The following is a 17,919-nucleotide window of genomic DNA, read 5'->3' as shown; positions in this document are numbered from 1 at the left end:
AAACAGGGTAAAAATCTTTGAAGAGGAAAGAAATGTACAAAAGCAAAATATATTGAAAGGTGAAATGAATCAGGTAAAGCTTGTATGGACAGGTATGAACTTTGAAGTGCTTCAAAAAAAAAAAAAACCTTTGCAATGTAGCACAATGGCAGAGGAAGAAAACAAAAATCCAAAATCAGTAAAGAAGAAATCTTTATAGCAAAAGTAAACTATGGGGTTATTTTTACCTTTGTATAAATGGAAGTATATCTGTCATAAGATTCTTCTTTTGCATCCAGTGATGAGTGTTGATGGAAACAGGTGAAGGGATCATTGTTGTGATCCCAAAGCAATATACATTGACAACATTAACTAAATAATGTGCTTCAAATTCATAAACTAAAAATAATTGATGAAGAAAATGCACAGCTTTGCTAAGCTTCAACACAATGAACTTTGAACTAAAGGGTATAATGTAAAGTATAAATTAGCATAAAATAAATATTAAGAAAAAAATAACAAAAGAAAGTAGAGAGATGAGTTGGTGGCATTTCCTCGTTCATGGTGACGAAGCTGACAGAGACAAGGGGTGAATAAATGCTAAACGACGTCGCTTACAGCACTTAACTTGAAGTGATCATGGCTTAAGGAGGAATCTATTTTTTAATTGGCACAATAATTAAGAATTCTATCAATTTGGTCATAATTATAAAAATTCAATAAATTAACCTCTAATTTTACATATTTTATAAATTTGATGCTGGTTATAAAAAATTAAATTTAAAAAATAGACTATTTTAAAATTTTATTTTCCGATAAAAGTAAAAAATTAGAAAAAAATTTAAGAATTTAAAGGATAATTTCAACAAAAAAGTGGCTAATCTACAAAATTTAATGGCAAAATACCTAGCTATACATATATATATATATATATTAGTTGAGTTAAATGGCTTGAATAGGAAATGGGATTTATGAGAAGGTAATAATTAGATAGTTTACTTGATTCACTCAGATACAGAATAAAAACTGGTAAATAAGAAAGATTCAGTACCCACTATACAGGAGCAAATAATATAAGGCCAGATATATTCATATTGAATATAACGTGTGGTTAAGGTATCAAAGACAAGACAATAGAGAGTTTTAGTTTGACTTTAGCAGAAATCGGATGAAACAAGGCAAAAGCCTAAGCGTGTGTGTAATAAATATTCAGATACCAGAAGGAAATATAAAGAAGAAAATTAATATCAAAGTATGAGCCAAAAGTGTCCTCCCTTTGAGTTTTCAGGCAAGTATTATGATGTCCAAGAAGGTATAGGGTGTGTAAGGCAAAACAGTTTCTTTGAAGGCAAAGCAGTGCTGAATCAAGGCCTTGGCTATTCTGTGATTCTTGGGTTTGGTGCTTTTTTTGCTTTTTTCACTTCCTTTTTGGTAAAAATTCAATTTGATCCAACAGCCTTTCTTGGATGTTAATACTGGATGGTTCGTGTGTGTGTTTAGATGTTGAATTTGATTTTTTTTTGTAATCAGGTGTGGTTAGAGAAGCGATATGTTGGTTCACGCCACACGTCCGAATGGTTCAATACGGCCGGCCGGAATGTCAAAACGGGGCTTATCGCGAGCGTGATCGTATCGCAGGTAAGCTATCAAATACCATCCATCATATCTGCAAATTGATACAATTTTCGTTTTTCTGATATGCTTGTAATGTGTCTCTAGTGGACATGGGCTGCTACCATTTTGCAAAGTTCCAATGTTGCTTGGCAGTATGGAATTAGTGGACCTTTTTGGTATGCTAGTGGTGCTACAATCCAGGCAAGTTCCATACTTGTTGCTGCTATGAACAATCATTAACTTGCCTATACAGTAATACTATTTCCTATTCTAATCAACAGGTACTATTATTCGGTGTTATGGCTATCGAGATCAAACGGAAGGCTCCCCATGCTCATACGGTTTGCGAGATCGTGAAGGCTTGGTAAGCACTATCGGTTATCACACCAATACAAAACGAAATTGTTTCGTATTTAAACTCTCATCTCCCTCTTTCAACATACCTCAGCTGGGGAAAAGCTGCACATATCGTCTTCCTTACTTTCTGCCTTATGACAAATATCATCGTGACGGCGATGTTGCTACTCGGTGGTTCTGCCGTGGTGAACGCGCTTACGGGGGTGAACATATATGCCGCTAGCTTCTTAATACCACTTGGGGTAATTGTTTATACATTAGCAGGAGGGCTTAAAGCTACCTTCTTGGCTAGCTACATACACTCGGTCATTGGTATGCATGCTCTCATAGTCCCATCTAATTTCATTAACATTCGTTTAGGCATATACCTATACATGTGTTAAAATTTGACCCTTTGTTAATGTTTTTGAATCCATTCCAGTGCATGTGGCTTTAGTTATCTTCGTATACCTAGTTTATACAGCTAGTGACAAGCTTGGTAGCCCCAGCATCATACACCACTATGTTCAGGAAGTTGCTAGCAAGTTAAGAACATGTAAGGAGCCAATTTCCCACAATGGACAATCTTGTGGTCCTATTGCTGGGAACTACAAAGGTTCTTATCTCACAATCATGAGTTCTGGGGGTCTTGTTTTTGGGATTATAAACATTGTGGGCAATTTTGGCACTGTTTTTGTTGACAATGTAAGCTTCACCAACGATTACACTAATTTTCAATTACATTTAGTGATATGGTGGCTGACGTAAGTTTTTAGGGATATTGGGTGAGTGCCATTGCCGCACGACCTTCATCAACTCATAAAGGGTATTTGTTGGGAGGGCTTGTATGGTTTGCTGTGCCATTCTCTTTGGCAACATCATTGGGTCTTGGAGCCCTTGCCCTTGATCTACCACTAACAGCTGACGAGGCAAGCCGTGGACTGGTTCCTCCAGCTACTGCCATAGCTTTGATGGGAAAAGGAGGATCCGTACTTCTCCTTACCATGCTATTTATGTAAGTTGCATTCTGCTTCTCTCACTACCTTTATATCCGTCGCGCCGTTCGTCATAATTCAGAATTGTTAGCATAGACAAGTCTTTCAAAGTTTTGTCAACAGCACGTAACTCTCAAACCCAAAATCTCATGCACAAAAGAATGCACGTGTTTAAGAGACATGTTAATACCTAAATACAATAATTTTGTATGACAATATTGTCCGGTGTATCAGGTTTACTGGGATAAACCTCAATATACCATTCTCTTGTTTTTTTGTTTTAACGCGGGCAGGGCTGTTACATCAGCTGGTTCTTCCGAGCTAATTGCTGTTTCCTCGTTATGCACATATGATATCTACCGTACCTATATAAACCCAGATGCCAGTGGGGAGAGAATCCTGAGTGTTTCAAGGGCTGTTGTGCTAGGCTTTGGATGTTTCATGGGATTGTTTGCTGTAATATTAAACAAGGCTGGAGTTTCATTGGGTTGGATGTATCTTGCCATGGGAGTGCTTATTGGCTCAGCAGTTCTCCCAATTGCTTTTATGCTTCTTTGGAGGAAAGCAAATGCTGTTGGGGCCATTGTAGGGACGATTACCGGTTGCATTTTGGGAATTGTCACTTGGTTGTCGGTGGCAAGCATTGAATATGGCAGAGTAAACCTCGACACAACCGGTCGAAATGCACCGATGCTTGCCGGAAACGTGGTTTCCATACTTACAGGTGGAGCCATTCATGCACTGTGCAGTCTCTTATGGCCTCAAAACTATACCTGGGACACCACAAGGCAGATAACAATGGTGGAGAAGGAAGAGAGTGATTTGAATGAAGATGAGTTGAAAGAGGAAAAACTAAAAACAGCCAAATGATGGATAGTGAAATGGGGTGTTGGTTTTACAGTTGTCATCGTTATGCTGTGGCCTCTACTCACTATTCCTGCAGGTAAATTTTATTTGCAGCAGAGATAGAATCTAACCCATTGCAGCTAATGCTTTTTCTTAACACAAAATTCGAATGCAGGGGAGTTTAGTGTTGGCTATTTCACATTCTGGGCGGTCATTGCTATAGCATGGGGCAGTATCGGATCAGCAGTTATTATTGGTTTACCATTAATTGAAAGCTGGGAAACCATAAAAAATGTTTGCAGTGGCATGTTTACAAATGATAGACTAATGGAAAAGGTTGAGGAGATGAATTTCAAGCTGAATAGTATTATGTTGGCAATTCCAGAAGCAGAGAAAGCATATTTGGTGGAGAAAGAAAACAAGAAGAAGTAGAAGGCATTGGAGCAATAAATACAGCAATTTATGTTCTCGAAAGGGACGCCTATCCTGTATAGCCTGAACCTTAAATTTCTAAAAAACAAGAGAAATATTAATGCAAACAAATCTTAACCTTATTGTGACAGTATCAATCTTCAGTTTCAGATTGCCTATCAGAATCTGCTTCGCTTGGGCCTTCAATGGAACAATTTGACTGTCTTTGCACAGGCTGAATATAATCGCAACCAATCTGGTTCACTGGCAACATAAAGAAAATGTGAGACCAAAGGATGCTTTTACCCTTATTGATCTGTTTCTCTTTTCAGAGTCCATCAAATTTATCACGAGAAGGAATTATTAGTAGTTGATTGAGAAAATCAAAATAACGAGTTGAATTGACAGAAACACTTACAGGATGGTACTTTAAACGTATTTAGGATGAAGTTTAGTACTACTCAATAAAATTAATTAAAATCCAAGTCTGTACCTGATGCCATGAGTTTCATAAAAAGCAGCCTTGCAAACTTGATTTCCGTTTGGTGTGCACTGATGATTTTGACCTGCAATTCCATTAATCTATCAGAAAGATTTTGCAATTACTCGTTTAAATTAAAGTCTAAATAGAAACCATCTAATTCAGCACTTGGCAGCAAAATCAGCCTTGAATTAACAGATTCCTTGTTTCTCTTAGGAAATAAGAATGAAAGTTGACAGGAACGGTTCAATTAAAGAATGAGAGAAAAGAGGGTGGAACCAGGGGCTCAAGAGTGGAAATAATTTACATAAGCCACAGGATACAAGTTCCTTTTTGATGAGCACTCTGAAACTAGAAATTCATAACCTTCCATGGTAAAATTGTAGATCTTACCATTTCATTGTAAATACACCCCAATATTTTATCAAGCCTAGATTGGTGCTTCAGTAGAAATGGACGGAGATGGCTCATATACAAATGTTCAGCTCCCTGTTAGAAAGCAATTAGTTAAGAAAAGCACCTTGCTCACTGTATAATTTCAATTTATCGGTTGCATATAGAAAGAACAAAATTAAGAATATTCAAATCATGCTGACTAATTAAGATGTATCCTGATAAAGGATACACTTGAAAACAATGCATGCAAGATCTAGTAACAAGATATCCTATCTTTGAAAATAGAAGCAAAATTTTAGCTTACATTGGCAGATGGAAGTTGAAGCCAAACTAGAAAAGCAAACTTTGCATAGTAGTAGAAAGGAAACCTGGTGAGTAAAAAAAAATGAGCTTCCTTATGTTGGAGCAACACTTAAAAGAAAATGCCCCAAACCTAGAAAAATGATGAAACAATATCGAAATAAGTAAGCAAATATTTTCTTTCTTTTTTTAAAAAATCCTTAATAATTCAGCTCCAATGTATAAAATGAAATGTATTTCACTGCAAATCATCAATAAGTTTAATCAACCACACATGCAAGAAATGCACCTTATGAAATGTGAAACGATTCTATGAATCAAAAGACATAGCACCACTAAAACAAAATCCACATGCAAAATTTAGGTTTAGGAAAAGGTACCAGGACAAGAGTTTGTCCGAGAACGCTTCAGCAACACTAAAAGATCCATAAACTGCAAGCAAAAATTAGAACTTATATGACGTAGTGAATAATGCTATTGCAACAATTTATTTTGATTATACATCACATGCAGCAGCTATATGCAAGCCATTTTCAAGCCACTTAACCAATCAATTTCAGATCACATTGCTTTACACAAATAAACAGATTAAAACTCAAAAGGTCACGTCAATAGGATGTTTACAAAATCAGTTTTGCACTGCGTTTATGCAAATCTGATATGGCTGTTGCATTTTTGTACTTTATTACGCTTTTTGTTTCCAAATTAACTTTCCCATTAAAAACAAATTCCTTGTAATTTTTCAACTTAAGAATATATTTATGATTTATGAAGAGTCAATAGTCACAATGAGCTATCAATGGGAAGATCTGTTGTAGAATTTGAATTACATTAAACAAGAGATAAAGAGAGTCAAATTCCAAGTAGCGGTAAGCCAAAGCAAAAGTTGCAACAGAAATGATAACCTGTCCAATAAAGAAGCCATTTTCGCTGCTCGTTTTGATCGTTGCTTTCAATTGCTTTAAACGTTGAGTAAACAGGTAAAACAGTCCCCACTGTACAACTGTTAAACCCAATTTACAACAATTAGTAACAGACTCATAATCAAAGGTGACAAGATTGACAAGTTTCTACAAAATGATTCATTCAGCTAAGAACTTACCATGCCGTCCGAACAACAATGTGGGAACTAATTGGAGAAAAAAGCAACCTTAATCCCACCTAAACACATTCAAAACCCCATAGTTATTGAGTATTCAGTTGACATAAAGCAAACCCTAATTGTTCTAAAGAAAATATTTTTTTAAGTTAAACCAAACAGCCACTACTATCCATTCTTCAAAGCAGAAAATGAATAAATTAAACCCTAAATTAATTGAGAAACTACAATTCAAACGAACAACGTTGATATTTCAATCCATAATACCAAATAATATCACGATTACACAAAAAAAAATTGGGAGAAAGAAAGAACTAGGATACCTCGCTCGTTAGATCCATGAATTTCGGAATTTGCAGATAAAACTGGAACTAAAGCCTTAATCGCCTACAGGAAGTAGAGGATTAGAACAGTTGGTGACGAAGAGAGAGAGTAGCATTTGAAGGGAATTTTGGCAGTTGCTGTGCGCTAATGAAAGTCGTAAATATATATTTATATATTTTGAATTACAAGAGGAGGACAAGTAAAGAGGTGCGGATAAAGAGCGGATGTGATTAGTGTATTTGAACTGCTGAACACTTCACTATTCTATTAGGCCTAACAGACAGATTCTTAAAAGTCCTAAATATTAGTGACAAATGGAAACCTGAAGTTCACTATTAAGTACACAAATCACTTAGTAGAACTATTAATGGGTTAGGTTATGAGTCTCAGGTTTAATCATTTAGAATTATTTATATTATGTTAATTTTATATATTATACAATTTAAAACATATTAAAAAAATAAATTTATATTAAATAATAATACTCTAATATAAATATTAAAATAATTATATAAAATAAAATTATTAAATATTAAAATAATATAATATAAATATTTTTTAAAAATTAAAAAATAATATAGGTAAGCATAATATAGATTGAGTTAGTCTTTTGTAAGTATGGACTGTAATAGCCTAAATTTTTAGTGGTGTCGGAACAGTGATTCGAGATCACTAAATCCGACAAATGAGTAGAAAATATTAATAATTTAGTGAATATAAGTTAAGTGTGAAGTTAGGAAAATTTTTGAAATAACGAATAGTATACTAGAAATAAAAATTTTAAAAATTAGAATCGGAAATGAGATATCGAGAGTTTGAAAATTTTAAAACGAGCCATAAATATTTTTATAAATATTTATGGAGTGTTAATAAGTTAGTATCAAAGTTTCGTTAAGAAATTTTAAAGTTTCGATAGTTAATTGAATAAAAAGGATTAAATTGTAACAAATGTAAAATTATGGGAAATGATTAGATAGCTTAAATGATAAAAGAAAGAGGGTTTAAAAGGCAAATAGACCCAAGGTCTATTTGGGCTGGACGGCAAGGTGCATGAAACCAGCAGGAAAATTGATGAATTAAGGGCAAAATTGGAATATTACAAAATTTACTTAAAAACTAGGACTAAAGTGGAATTATCTAGAATTCTCATTATTTTTCTGCATTCTCATCAGCAAAAACACCATAGAAGGGTTTTCTTAAGCTATTTTTTCATATTTTCATTGCAAATCGAGAACCCGAAGCAAGTCGAGGAAAAGAAAAAGTAGCTGATTAGTCCCTGAACTTTCACAAATTTTGCAAATCGACCCAGGTAAGTTCATATGGTTGAAGTTTAATAATTATATGTTAATTTTATGAATTATATAATGTAATATGTATGATGAAATATATTTATTGATAAATAGAGAATAAAATAACAACACGAAAATCGAATAAATGATTAAATTGAGCGGAATGTCGGATTTGAGTACTTCTGACCAATGACAAGTGATAAGTGGTAGCCTCAGCTACACTTATCTGATCAGTGATAAGTGACAAGCAACAAGTGATAAGTGGTAGCTTTAGCTACACTTATCTGATCAGTTACAAGTGATAAGTGATAAGTGGTAGCTTTAGCTACACTTATCTGATCAGTGACAAGTGATAAATGTGATCAGTGTAAGACCGTGGCAGGACTATGACTTCAAAAGGTGATAAGTGATCAAACACAAGACCATAGTTATACTATGGCAAAGTGAAAGTGAAGTACTCAATTTTCCGTAACCATTCCCTAATTTGGTTAAAGAATGATATGTGACAAATGGGCCCCAAAAGAATTAAAGGAAATGGATAAGTGGTAGTAAGTTTATACAAGGGAACTCACCAATGGCTGTGGTTGACAGGTGAACTTAATAATTGATTATATTGTATAAGTGTATAAATATTTGGTCAGATTTATGTTTTATGCCTATGAACTTACTAAGCTTCTATAAGCTGACATGAGTGTAATCAATGTCTCTTGTAGATTGACGTGGAAGGATATGGAGGATCGGATCAACACAGAGGATCACACTATCCAGATTATCTCCGGTAGCTTTTGTAAATTTCTTTTTGATTTATATGGCATGTATAAGGTTTGATGATTATATAAATGCTTAGACTTGTTTAATGAATATACATTAAAGTAAAGAATAATGAATATGTTAAATATTATGATTATAATAGAAATATAATTTGGTATCAAATTGATTGAAATGAATTGGTTGGTTGGATTGGTCTCGGTTTTAAAATTTGCAGGGAAGGTTAGATATTTATAAAGGGGTTATATTGAACAAAAAAGAAATACTTTGGGATTTTGCGAAAAATTCCCTATGGTTTCGATTTAATTCTGGTTTGGTCTCGAAGTATGTTTTGGGCTTTGGAGACCTATCTAAAGGACGTCATGACATGTTTTAGTAGATGAATAGTATTTAACTCGTATTAATGGAAAATTAATTCGGTAAACTCCAGTAATGCCTCCTACCCTATTCCGGCGACGAATACGGGCAAGGGGTGTTACATGGACAAATTTGGATAAAATTTTAGATTAATATTTCGGGTCGGATCAAGTTCAGGCAAACATAAAGTATGTTAATATCATATTTAGGCTCAACCCGACCATTGAGCACCTCTATGTGTTAGTAGTCATACGTGAGTCGGACTTGGACCTATTATAGAAAAAATTTGGATAAACTACACTAGTAGTCACCTAACTATTAGTAAATTATTTTTTTGGTCATCCAACTATGAAAAGTTACAAAATGATCACCTAACTATGAAAAATTATAAAATGGTCCCTAATTATGTAATACCCCTACCCGTATTCATTGCCGGAATAGGGTACGAGGCATTACCGGAGTTTACGAATTAAATTTTTTTTTTATATTCAATATAGCCCCTTTATAAATATCTAACCTTCCCTGCAATATTAAATCGAGACCAATCCACATCAACCAAATCAATTCAACATATTTTCAAGATAAATTCATGCATATTTATAAGATAACGTCATCACATATCTAAAACCAGGTTTGTTAACCATACTAATGGCTAACTTTACATTCATTTCACGTTAACATTTACTTTGTTAGCTTATACATGCCATTGACTTCCAAAATAAAGTTTCTTTATATACCGAAATCCTAAGGTTGACAGTGTGATGCGTCTCCAACCAAATCCGACCTCCGAGCTCTTAACACTACAAAATAGGGAAAAAGGAAACGGGGTAAGCACTTTGTACTTAGTAAGCTCATGTAACAAGAGTTATACTTACCAAATATTTTCAATACAATATAATAAACATTCATATATCCATTCAATGCATTATTACCCTAACATGCACAAACTCAACATTCAAGTTAGTACAATAATTTCCATGTATCAATAATATATATACCATGATTGATGAGCTCGTCAATACCATGATTTCCATTTCCTTGTTATTTTTCCATATTTATCCCGTTGAATTTATCGGAATTTCGATGGATTTTCAGAGGTACACATTTATTGTACAATTCCGGGTCCGTCAATTCATATTCATGTGTGCACATATCCATTTCAGAGAGCACACTCCCGCGAACCTCAACCTTGCAGCGGGATTACCAGTCCAGGCTAAATCCCCTGCAATATAAACTCATAGAGTATTGTCGGGATTACCAGTTCAGGCTAAATCCCCTGCAACGACAATTACTCTAATGAGCTTGGATCTGAATTACCAGTTCAGGCTAAATTCAGACCCTAATTCGGATTACCCGTCCGGGCCAAATCCATTTTACACATATTCTTTGGGAGGGCTATATCAGGATAGGATCACCCGTCCGGGCTAGATCCTTTTTACCGTCAATTCCTTTTCAGAGATCCATCGAATTTTCCTTTCATTCAACCGGGATTTCTTCCCATTTTATCAAATATATCAATGTTTCATCAATTTTTATAAAATGAACATTCAAATCATATTCATATAAAAAACATGCATTTCAAGCATTTAAGAATATAATTCAAGTTACATGAACTTACCTTGATACTTGTTTGTAAACAATAAAAATCTACTAATCCCGAACATTTTCCTTTCCTCGATCTAGCTTCGTATTTGAATCTTCCGGATTTGGTGCAAAAATTATGAAATATCAGCTTAGAGAACCCTCCTATGGCGTTTTTAGCTGCTGGAATTGAAGAGAAATGAAGAGAAATCTAGATATTTCCTATTTAGTCCTAGCTTTATTTAGTTAATTTTGCAATATTCCAATTTTACCCTTAATTTATCAATTTTTCTACTGATTTCATACCCTTGCCATCCAGCCCAAATAAATTTTGGGTCTAATTCCCTTTTAAATCATTTCTCATTAGACTCTTAAGCTATTTAATCATTCTAGCAACTTTTACACCTATTACAATTTAGTCATTTTCATTTAATTGACTACCCAAGTATTAAAATTTCCTACCGAAATTTTAATACCACACTAATAAAATTTCATAAATATTTATAAAATTATTTTCGACTCGGTTTTACGAGATAGAGGTCTCGATACCTTGTTTTTACCCAATTTCTTCAATAATTTCTTTTTCTATCTAATCACTAAATTGGTAAAATTTTTCTATCAATATTTTCATACGATTTTCCTATCATATCCATTTTCAAGCAAAAATATTGAAATAAATTTCTCTTTAAATCGGATCTATGGTTACGAAACCATTGTTCCGATAACCTTGAATTTAGGCCATTACAAATTATTCACCCAATTTTCAATTTTCTTTTTTGGTTATTGATCGACTAACAATAGTTGCTTTTAAAATTGACATAATAGCAACTATAACCATCGATATTTATAAATTATATCAATTTAGTTTTGGTTCTAAAAAATTTAACTCTTAACATTTACTCATTTAGCTCTTGAATTTGTCACTTTATCCCAAGGTGGTACTTATGATTTTTTTGTCCCAAGTTTATACCTGAATTTTTATTCCGTCAAGGGTTTTAGTACTTTTTTTGCAACGAAGTTAAGTGTGGTACACATTACACTTTATGACAATAACATGTGGCAATGTTGACATTATTATAACATCATAAGTTGATTTTTTTTAATTTTAAAAGATTTATTTTTAAAAAAATTAAGAAATTTAAATAGTAGCAATATAATAGCGAAATGGTAGCAAAACAATAGTATCCTGTTTTTTTTTTTAAAATTCGAGCTGGGTCTAGCCTAGGCAAAAAAAACTTAGGGCTAGTTTAGCATTGTTTTTGAGAAGTGCTTTTAAAAAGTATGGTGGAAAAGTGATTTTTGAAAATTTTGGTTTATGATTTAAGTATTTAGTATTGCTGTAAAAAATTACTTTTGAGAAATAAAATACCTATTTTAAACATGGTGTTATAAAATAATAAATATGCATTTAAATAATGTTCAAATAAGTTAATATTATGATATCTTACTAAGAATATAAAAATAATATATTATAATTTGTTGTTAATATTTTAATATATGCAATATAAATTTTAAATATTTTCAAAAAAATCAATATTAATTATTCACCAAATTGAATTCTAATATATAAACTATATTTTAAATAATAAAATATAACCAATAAAAATATGACATTATATATATAATGTCGAAACCATTTTTAAATTTTGAAAAACAGGGATCGACTTTAAAAATATGAATGGAGTCGCCACCAATCCTTTTTGAGGTGTGATTGGGCCACCCTAAAATTGATCGTTTTAATAAAACATTTGGGCTTATTAAAACAATGATTTTTGGTTTGCTAAATTTGAGAAAACGGGCTCGGGAGTCGGTTACGTACGAGGAAGGGTTAGCACCCTCGCAACGCCCAAAAATTGGTACCTTATTTGATTAGTTAATGTCTTGATGTCGAAACTTAAAAAGATTTTAGAGTACGATCTTCTTACTTAAAAAAACATAAATTGGATAAAATGTAAAGACCCACTCATTTCGAAGGAGAAATATGTCATACTCAGTAAGTTAGGGTCTAACACTTCAGACCTTCGGAACTAAGTTAGTATTTGATTTTTTTAAAATTCATGTATGAAGGTTCAAGAGAAGGGTATTTGGTCATTCGGGACTCATGAAAAATTAGAACTCAATAAGTTAGAGCTCAATCTTTTAAAACTCCCAAGTGCCAGGTATTGCCTTGATTTTAGAAATCCCTATCCTCAAAACTGCAATGCCACACCCAGTAAGTTAGGGTGCAACATCCTAAATTCCAAGAATAGTTTTTTTATTCGAACTTCATACAATTAGATTTAAGAAGGGTACTCGGTTATTTAGGTTTAACGAGGAAAATTGGAACCCAAGTTAGGGCACAATCTTCCCTAGGATCCTAAATATCGAACATTGCCTTTATTTTGAAAACAATCGAGGATAAATCTTTAAATAAAATGAATTTGGGCGGTTAAAACTTAACAAAAAAATGATAACATGCAATATGAAAATAGCAATATAATAACCCTAATAACATATATTAATACCTAAAATATAGCAAGCATAAAGAAAATTAAGAACAGTAGTAATAACAGAAGTGATGGATGTAATAACATTATAAATACAGCAATGATTAAAAAAATGCACAATGGAAAGGAAGATAATAAGCCAATGATGATGTTAGATATAGTGATGCAAGTAAAATAAAGATAATAATTATAGTAAATTAGTAGTAGTGTAAAATAATAAATAATAATAGTTTAGTATAAAAATAGTGACCGATAAGAACATTTGAAAAAAACTTTAGTGAAAAACAAATATAAAAAGTTATAAATAATAATAATAATAAAGTAGTAGTAGTAAATAGTAAAAATAAATAAAGTATAACAAGCAAAATATAGTAAGTATAGCAATCTATATTTAAAATTATTAACCTTTAATAATATATATATAATATTTAAGATAAAGAGTACAAAAAATAATTTTTTTTAAAAAAATTAATATAACAGATAATATAATAAATATAATAAAATTTTATACATAAAATAATTAGTTTTACTTTTAAAATATAATAAGTATAATAGGTAATAGTATAAAAACAGTATAATAAATAGTGGGATAGAAAAAAACTAAAAAAACAGTAGGATATAATAGAATAAAAATAATAAATATTACAAACAAAAAACAATTAATTTTATGTTAAAAGTATTTAAATAATCAAAATGGGGCTTAATTGAAATTAAAATGGGAGTTTTTGGGCCAAAATAGGAATTAAAAACGGTTAGGGGGACCACGTTGGACGCGCATGTGAACTAGGGGACCAAAATGGAAAATTCTCTTTTGCCCAATGTACAGCATTTAATACAGGACTAAAACAAAGAGGTGTGCAAATATTTGGGGCCAATTTTTAAAAAACAAAAAAGTAGCATAAAAGGACCCAATCTAGTGGGCACACGCAAACGAAGGACTAGGTACGCCATAAGCCCCCCCCCCCCCAAAAAATTAAATGGTCCACTCTCTTTGTAATTAAAACCAAAAAAGTTGGCTGTCTGCCATTAACACTATAATTAAAGAACCCCCCCTCATTTCTTTAATCCCATTTTGCCGAATTCAAAAAAGAAAACCAAGGGGTTCGGCCCCCTTTCTCCTTCTGCTAGGGCGCAACGCCCATCATCGCAGCGCTTCCCCTCCCCTCCGCGCTCATCGGCGACCATCGGAAACCAGGTAAGGCCCTCCTAAAATCTTTTTATTTTTTTAAACTCTGTTTTTCAAAAATACAAGATAGATCCACAAAAAGCTCTAAAGATTAAAAAACTAAAAGAAAAGATTGTAACCACCTTATTCTATTCGAATGTATGAAAGCTTTTACTCAAAACTTGCTGTTTTCGTATATTTCTCTCTGATTTTTGTAGTAAAAAAAACGACCCTTTTACATTGTTTAGAATGGCTTTTATAGCCTAGAAAAACAAATAAAATCTTCTATTGGTTGCTATCTGTTTGCTTCCTGTTACAGGTGTTGTTGCGGATATCTCGGAAGCATGAGGCGTGACAAAGAGGGATTGCTGGTAGCGCACGTCTCGAAGGTACGGTGGATGGTGGAGTGGGACGCTGGTGAGAGGCGTGCGGCGCGAGGGCTCAAGCAACAGCTTTAGGTTTCTGTTTGTTTGGGCCTTGTTTGGGTTTATTTTTGGGCCTGTGTTTTAGATGTAAATGGGTCTTGGGAGCTTTGGGCCTGGGCATAAATTTAGTCCTACAGCTGAAATTTTTGACTTTTCAAAACCAAAAGCACTTTTGAAATGGATAAGCTAAAATTTTTAGCTTTTCCTCTCTGAAAAGCACTTTTAGTGCTTAATTACTTTTTGACCTCTCCAACAAGGTATTTTTTTTTCTTAGTACTTAATTATAAATGTGTTAAAATCATTAATTAAAATAAAAAATTTTATTTTTTAAAATATTAATTACAAATATTTAATGGTTATATTTAAATATTTAAATTATAGTTTATATATTCTAATTAAATTTTATAAATAATTAATATTTATTGCTTAAAAATATTTAAAATTTATATTTTATATATTAAAATAATAATAAATTATAATAATTTTTTTATATTCGTACTAAAATATAAGAATATTAATTAATTTAAATATTATTTAAAAACATATTTGTTACTTGATAATAACATTTTAAAATGCACATTTTATTTATGAAAAGTACTTTTTGACAGCAATACTAAACACTCAAATTTTGAACCAAATTTTTCAAAAACATTTCTCCACAGCACTTTTCAAAAGCATTGTCAAACTAACCCTTAGCCTTGTTTCTTGCTTGAAAAGTACTTTTGACTCCAAAAGCACTTTTAAAAAGCAATGCTAAACAAAGCTTTAGTTGAAGCTAGACTCATTTTCTAAATAGACGTTATTTTTTGTTCAAGCTCATTTTTAGGGCTTATATTTTTGTTCAAACTTTCTACTTTTCAAGCGAGCTTTCCAACTGAGTGAATAATCCAACCTATGATCAGTTGTAATACAAACAGCAAATATCAAACAAAGTAATGAAAATTATGATAAAGAGATGAATTAAAAGGGAAGCAAATGGGATAAATTTGGGTTACTCTCATTCGTGCAAGACCTTATAAATATTGGGCCTAGTTTAAACCTAAAAAAATCCAGTTTTTACTCCTAAGGCCATATATTTCCATAGGCAGTTCAAGAATTTTTCCCTTCTTAATTTTTTATTATCCAACTTGGAAACTTGAATAATTGTTGACCATAATTATTATATTTATTTTATTTTAATTTAATTTAAAAAATGTTTTATTTATAAAGACTATACTGAATTTTAAATTTCCTTATATGAAGCAATACTCTTTTAGTGGGATTGTTTATTTTATAAAGTTTTTTAATTTTACAAATGAATTGTAATATAAAATAAGGTTATCTGATACGAGTCACAAAAGCCCAAATTCTTGAGGGCAAGGCCGAATAAGAAGATTCCAAGCCCAATCAAGAAATCCACCCATACTTAGTTGAAAATCAGGCCAAATTGTTAGAGTGGCCCAAGTTGTAAAGTTTTATTTTTATTTATTTATTTATTTTACTTAGTTTAAATGTTTATCCAAGAGTCCCAAATAAAAAACCCTTGGCCGAATTTCCATATTAAAATAATTAGGAGTTTTTTTTTTAGTTTTAGTTTTAGTGTTCTAATTAAATTAGGAAAACATTTGAAAGGCCTATTTATATGGCTTGGCCAACCACCCTACATTACATTACAATTACATTGAAAATTTCAGATTTGATTTGAGTGAAAATTCTCTTTGAGTTCTTCAAGGATTTTCTCTTGAGTTTTCTTTAGAAGTTGTTTTAACAATCTTTTTGATTGTGGGAGCCATCTTCAACCTTCTTCTTGCCATTGATATTCTTTGGAGGGGAGATTAGAGCCGTTTGAAGGGAGTTGTGAGATCTTTCGGGATTTCAAGGCTTCTTAGGACTTATCTTTTAATTTCTTACTGTCAATTCTTTCTTTATTTCTACTTGTGCTGAATCATTATCTAATCTATTTTCTGTTCTTATTGTGTTTTCAGCCTTTTTCTATCTTAAGGAATCAGCCCAAAAATCCCCAATTTCTAGGGTTTTTCCATACTCTTTTTGGGTGAAATTAGATTGTCGAAATTTGGGGAAAACTATCTTGGTGTTCAATTGGGCAGAATCACAATCTCCTTGAGGGTTTCAAGAACCCTAACACTTATTTCTATTCTCAATTTGATTCTTTGCTGATTTGGGGATTTTATTTCAGATCTGAAAATTCAAAAATCTAATCTTTTAATTTTCTGTTTCGTTTCAGATCTAATTGTTTAGGGTTTTCGTAGGAGTTTCTCGTGACTTGGCAACTCGATCTTGGTCCGTGCGCAACCCCGTATCATTTGGTATCAGATTTTGGGCGTTTTGGGTGTTCTTGGTTGATTTCTAAACTGATCTCTATTTTTTAAATTACAAACAGCAGTTTTACCCAGAAAAATTTTCGAAAAAAATTTATTTGAGTGGGTAAACGTTTTCTGATTGATCTGAAATTTTACATACATATTTTTGGCACTGTTATTGAATATACAAAAATATTTCCCGCAAAAAAATAAGTCGAAAAAGTCAAAAAATTGAAAAAAGACGAAATCCAATAAAAAATTAAAAAAATATTCAGCGGGTTGAATTTGGTGCCCAAATTTTCCAGATCAAAAATTAAATATATAAGGACACTCCAGATTTAATTTCGTGATTTTTGGAGATCGGGAACACCTCGAACGAAGTTGTCAAGTTACTCCGCAGTTTTTCGGGTTTTCTGTTTTCAGCAATTTTTATTGATTCTTAGCTGTAGGTTTTCATTTGTTTACCTTTATTCTTCCTTTACGTTATCTAACACCTTCTTGTTTCTTGTGTTAGTAGGATTTAAACGTGTGCACAACTTCTTCCTCGGTGCAACACGAATCAATTGGTGTCTCGTCAGTTTTTGGCATCCTAGTGCAAATTAGGATTCTTTGGTAGTTTGGTTCACACTCTCTAATTGGTTGATATAAACTCTGATAAAGAACTCACAAGATTGAATTCGACCTCATTGAGAATTTGAATTTTCTTTTTGAGTGATTAATGGTGAGGTTTGCTAACTTTTATTTTTGAGTGTTGAGTGTTTATTTTT

General features: G+C 32.4%; 2 protein-coding genes across 3 annotated transcripts; one reads left to right on the top strand and one right to left on the bottom strand.

Annotated features, from left to right (window-relative positions):
• Nucleotides 1-1,093: 1,093 nt before the first annotated feature.
• On the top strand, nt 1,094-4,324 carry LOC121222034 (urea-proton symporter DUR3). Of its 2 annotated transcripts, none has more exons than XM_041101919.1 (9): nt 1,094-1,410; nt 1,510-1,617; nt 1,699-1,794; nt 1,875-1,957; nt 2,042-2,262; nt 2,372-2,634; nt 2,706-2,944; nt 3,304-3,867; nt 3,946-4,324. In XM_041101919.1, the coding sequence occupies exons 1-8, from the start codon at nt 1,234-1,236 to the stop codon at nt 3,569-3,571; spliced, it is 1,455 nt and encodes a 484-aa protein (XP_040957853.1). In that variant the 5' UTR covers nt 1,094-1,233; the 3' UTR covers nt 3,572-3,867; nt 3,946-4,324. The 2 variants fall into 2 exon arrangements, with proteins under 2 accessions (XP_040957853.1, XP_040957851.1); XM_041101917.1 differs by having other exon boundaries at nt 1,102-1,410; nt 3,218-3,867.
• LOC107886980 (HVA22-like protein k) lies at nt 4,117-7,067 on the bottom strand. Its single transcript, XM_016811095.2, has 8 exons — nt 6,781-7,067; nt 6,461-6,519; nt 6,264-6,361; nt 5,739-5,790; nt 5,363-5,426; nt 5,056-5,151; nt 4,675-4,747; nt 4,117-4,445 (listed from the first exon to the last, which is right to left on the bottom strand). The coding sequence occupies exons 1-8, from the start codon at nt 6,796-6,798 to the stop codon at nt 4,336-4,338; spliced, it is 570 nt and encodes a 189-aa protein (XP_016666584.2). The 5' UTR covers nt 6,799-7,067; the 3' UTR covers nt 4,117-4,335.
• Nucleotides 7,068-17,919: the final 10,852 nt, after the last annotated feature.

Source organism: Gossypium hirsutum, chromosome A03 (genome assembly GCF_007990345.1).
Source record: "Gossypium hirsutum isolate 1008001.06 chromosome A03, Gossypium_hirsutum_v2.1, whole genome shotgun sequence".
NCBI classification, from domain to species: domain Eukaryota; kingdom Viridiplantae; phylum Streptophyta; class Magnoliopsida; order Malvales; family Malvaceae; genus Gossypium; species Gossypium hirsutum.
Note: the sequence above shows the minus strand (reverse complement) of the source record. Positions and strands in the feature narration are given on the sequence as shown.

Bases quoted from the DNA above. Each gene is read 5' to 3' on its own strand.
- LOC107886980 (XM_016811095.2), bottom strand. The intron at 6,362-6,460 runs GTAAGTTCTTAG...TGGGTTTAACAG, and splicing joins ATTGTTGTTCGGACGGCATG to TTGTACAGTGGGGACTGTTT. The intron at 5,791-6,263 runs GTTATCATTTCT...TTTTGCTTGCAG, and splicing joins ATGGCTTCTTTATTGGACAG to TTTATGGATCTTTTAGTGTT.
- LOC121222034 (XM_041101917.1), top strand. From the start codon at position 1,234: ATGAGCCAAAAGTGTCCTCCCTTTGAGTTTTCAGGCAAGTATTATGAT. The intron at 1,411-1,509 runs GTAAAAATTCAA...TTTTGTAATCAG, and splicing joins CTTTTTTCACTTCCTTTTTG to GTGTGGTTAGAGAAGCGATA. The intron at 1,958-2,041 runs GTAAGCACTATC...AACATACCTCAG, and splicing joins TGCGAGATCGTGAAGGCTTG to CTGGGGAAAAGCTGCACATA.